The 4090-nt window shown below is 42.8% G+C and overlaps 1 protein-coding gene across 1 annotated transcript in view; it reads right to left on the bottom strand.

Annotated features, from left to right (window-relative positions):
- The window catches only part of LOC118416578 (non-structural maintenance of chromosomes element 3 homolog), a 9132-nt gene extending 5252 nt beyond the window's left edge, over positions 1–3880 (bottom strand). Inside the window, exons 1-4 of the mRNA XM_035821733.1 lie at positions 3663–3880; positions 3034–3147; positions 2070–2133; positions 1235–1314 (exon numbers count right to left, since the gene is read on the bottom strand). Coding sequence (XP_035677626.1) covers positions 1235–1314; positions 2070–2133; positions 3034–3147; positions 3663–3704 — 300 coding nt within the window. The 5' untranslated portion in view covers positions 3705–3880. The remainder of the gene's footprint in view (positions 1–1234; positions 1315–2069; positions 2134–3033; positions 3148–3662) is intronic.
- Positions 3881–4090: the final 210 nt, after the last annotated feature.

Below are 4090 nucleotides of genomic sequence, written 5' to 3' on the forward strand. Positions count from 1 at the left end.
TATTGAAGCTAGAGGCTTAGGGGACGCCGTTGGGACGCTCACTGTTTGTTTTGCTATTGTTATGGTTGTTGACAATGTGTGTCGGCGGCCTTTAGCATACGATAATCTCATTAAAACCCGTTTTTCAAGGTCTCAGTTACGCGAATTTGCCCTGTCACATTTCGAAAACTTGGCGGTAGGTCGATCTCGCTATAAGTATAACACTACAAACTAAACTTTGTTATTGTAAGAAATAAGACAACACACTAACTTTGTCTAGATTAACAACTTTAGTCTCTGTTTTCATCGTCAATCATCGTAAACAAAACAAAACACAATCAGAAACATGTGCCCACCGGCCCGGGTGCTCGGCACGGGAAATCCCCGACCTCGTTCAAGTTCGTTATCGGCAACACAGCGGAAAAATAAAGTGTTCACATAAGAGGTGCTGGACGTAAAAAACATCAAGTATAACTTTGGTTCCTTTTGATATGAGTTTTGAGCCCGCAAAATCTCCGAAAACGGCAGAAATACACTTCAAAATATTCGGGATAAATACACTTCAAAATGGCGCTCGAGAGCTTGTTGTTTATCCTGGCCAATCACAGCGCTTGTTTCCCATGACGTCGCTAGCTTTCCCAGATCTCGCGAGAAGTCACCACGGGAGATTGCGGGATTTCGGCCGCCATTACGCACATTGCCGCCGATAGAGGAGCGATAGACGATGTTTTTCTTCATTTCTGAACGCAAATTTCTCGATCTATGGAAGGTTTTAGATGATTTATAAGTATACCACAACCTAAAATACAATATATACAAATGTTATTTCTTTTTTGAAAGTCCAAGAACCGTTTCTGGAACTTTTTAAAAGTAGTAGTACCCGTTCGGTGCGGCATACCGGCACGCAGCACAAATCAAAACATCCTTGTTGTTACGGCACTGAACTTTATCGGACGTTAGTTGTTTTGTTTTTTCTTGCGACAGCGAACCGTTAACTTGAATTTTCGCGGTTTTGCAATTGAATTTAATTTTCGCGGTTTTACAATTAGAATTAATTTTCGCGGTTTTTAATTAAATCTAATTTTCGCGGTTTTTTGCGCCCCAAGGTGGACGGCCTCCCAGCTGAGGTCTGGCGGAAACACTGATGTATATAATATATACTGTAATGTCCATATGCCCAGAACTGTGTCTATTCTAACTTTACGACATCCTTGCCCCAAATAACCAATCTGAATGTTCTCTCTTGACTACTCACCTCCCTCAGCTTCTTCTTGGCCTTCTCAAACACCACAGGAAACACCCTGCTGTGCTCCTTCAGGATGTGCTTCGTAATGTCTGCAATGGACAATTTCAATGTTACAGTGATTTTTGAACGTGTACATGATACATGTAGAAGCTAAGTAAGTCATTGCATATGTATACTACATGTACATGTATAACCCCCACACAAGTTTTTGATGTTTAGCAGGACTGAATAATTTGTTACATATGTTGCATATTGGACAAATGTAGGATGCAGATGTCAACTCAAATGAAGGCTCAAAGGGGTAGACCATAGACAAGTTTTGAAAGTCACAAGCTCTATAGATAAAAACGCTAAAAAAATCTACTGGCCCAAACGAACTTTTTGCTGTCCCAAAATTAGATGGTGTATTTTAATACATTTTTATATGCAGCAAGGAAATCACATTTCCAGTTAAGAAGATTACTGCAATGTTCAAATTACAAGACCAAGGACTCTTCAGCTTGCATCTACTTAATGTAGTCCGATCTGCTATTCAGGCTAGTGGAACAATATCTACCCATTACAAAATCACACCCATGGAAAAATGACACTCATGGAAATCACCCTCATGGAGAATGGAAAAATCACACCCATGGAAAAATCACACTCATGTCATGAAAAAAATCACACTCATAAAGAAACAACACTCATGGAAAAATCACACTAATGGATCCTTACCATACCTTACCTAGTCCCATCCTCATGTCTGAGGGTCAGGGACTAATGGATCAGGCAACTACAAATGAAATGTAATTTCACTTGCCCCGGACAATCTTACACATGGATTTGTCTAACCATGACTCACCTGCCCTTTTTACTGCTGCCTTTTTCTGTTCCATGATGAGGAAAAATTGCACAACTTCATTGACCTGAGTTGGAAAAAAAAATCATGTTGGATTGACTCTGATTTTAAACCGCTCAGAATTTGCACTGAGGAAGGTGACAGATAGTCACCGAATCAACATCTGTAACTTTGTTGTGAATACAGAACCTTATGGGCCTTAAACAGACTTCCCCTGGTGTGAATTGTTTATATGTACTAGTATATACCAGGGGTTAAAAACCAAGTTCACACCTAGGTAAAAAGGGCTGAACAGTATCTTGCATATCAGTGTAATTTATTCATTATTGATATGCATTGCTACAGGAGGGAGCCCTCACCCAAGTTTTGACACCTTCCATTGGAGGTGTTAACACTGTCAGTCTGAAAGGGGCTGGCTTTCTTATTGTGTTCTGTTGCAAAGTAAACACATCTGGTTCCATTCAATTTCTTGCATAATGAGAAAAGAAGTGAACAATAAAGTCAAGGACATTGTCCTTGATAAAGCATATTCATTCAGCCCAATAACAGTACCGTAATTTTTTCAATTAACCGTGCACCCCCCATTTGGGGCTCATCATGTGCCCTTTCACGCAAACTGAGATAGACGATGGAAAAACCTGTAAAATGCATGCACCTCATTTTTGCCGACGTACCGGTAGTTAAGTCTGATTCAGACCATATTGCGTGTTTTTGTTTTTCAGACCATATTGTGTGACCTTTCTGTCCTGGCAGTTGGAGTGTACAAATTCAGAGGGCGTGAGTAAGAACAGAAAGAAACAACACCCCGGCTCCTGGGATTCGAACCCGCGCCGAAACCGGGCAGCCGGATCACAAATCGAACGTGCAAACCGTTCGGCCAAAAGGCTTAAGCCGTTAGGTGTCTTCGGTTTAGCAGTCCTTGAACACCACTGTTACAGGAGTTCAGGAGTGTGAAGTGTGATCTCACCTTCCTCTCTATCTCCTGTCTGCTGAGCGACTCTGCAGCCCGCTGTGCCTGTGTGAGGGTGACCTGGCTGGCCTGGCTGGCCTGTGTCGGGGGGTCCGTCTCCATATCTGAGTCCTGCATTAACAGATACATGTACAACATCATCAACATCATGTATGCCTTGTTCCCTCCACGGCCTGAAGGTTGAGGGACTAGGCTAGGTAGGTAGGTAACCATCATCGGCAGGGCTGTTCGTTTCTAAGTTATATCACACACACACACACACATTTTGACCCTGTTCTTTATTAAGGAAACACGCCAGCCCCCAATACATACCCTCGGACCCAGAAACTTTCAGAAAGGGTAGCCTTATGAGGTTGCCCACCTCACTAGCCTAGCCCCTCTTTTCCAGAAACCCACCAAGAAATATTTTCACGTTTCAATCGCTCCAGTTCAACAAGACTACCGTATCGTGGAAGAAGTCTTTGTACTAATAGCTCGTCCCCTTCAAGTCGAAATTAAGTTATAAATTCAACAAATTATGTGACAGTTTCCTGGATCGAGCTTGGATCGAGCAAGGAGCTTTCAACCTCCTTGGATCGAGTGAGCGAGTGTGCTCGGAGCGCCCCGGCCCCCCTCCCACAACTCACCTCCTGGTGTGCACGAGCTGATTTTCCCCGCGCTTTCGGCATCTTTCGGCAATCTTCTGTTAGGAGAAAACGCAATACGGCAAACAAATTTGCCAGTAACCAGAAATCAGACCAGCAAACCCGTCTTCTATCTCCTGAGCACCTCAAAACTTCCGCGTCGCGTCCACAACAAAATTTTGCCGCGAAATTTTTGTAAGACCACAGTGCGCACGCGTGGCAACCTCTGACATTCTAAATCAGCTGGTGATGAAACAACATGGCCGCCCCCTGAAGTACAAAAATCGGGTTTTCTGCTTTCCTCCTAAAATATTCCAAATACGAGAAGATTTATCCATTTTTAAAAGTTTACTAAGCGAGAGAGTGTTGCTTTAGACGACAGAGAAGTCTTAACTGTATTACGTTTGACCATTTATGCTATTTATCGCGGT

The sequence above is a fragment of the Branchiostoma floridae genome, chromosome 5 (assembly GCF_000003815.2).
Source record: "Branchiostoma floridae strain S238N-H82 chromosome 5, Bfl_VNyyK, whole genome shotgun sequence".
Taxonomy (NCBI): domain Eukaryota; kingdom Metazoa; phylum Chordata; class Leptocardii; order Amphioxiformes; family Branchiostomatidae; genus Branchiostoma; species Branchiostoma floridae.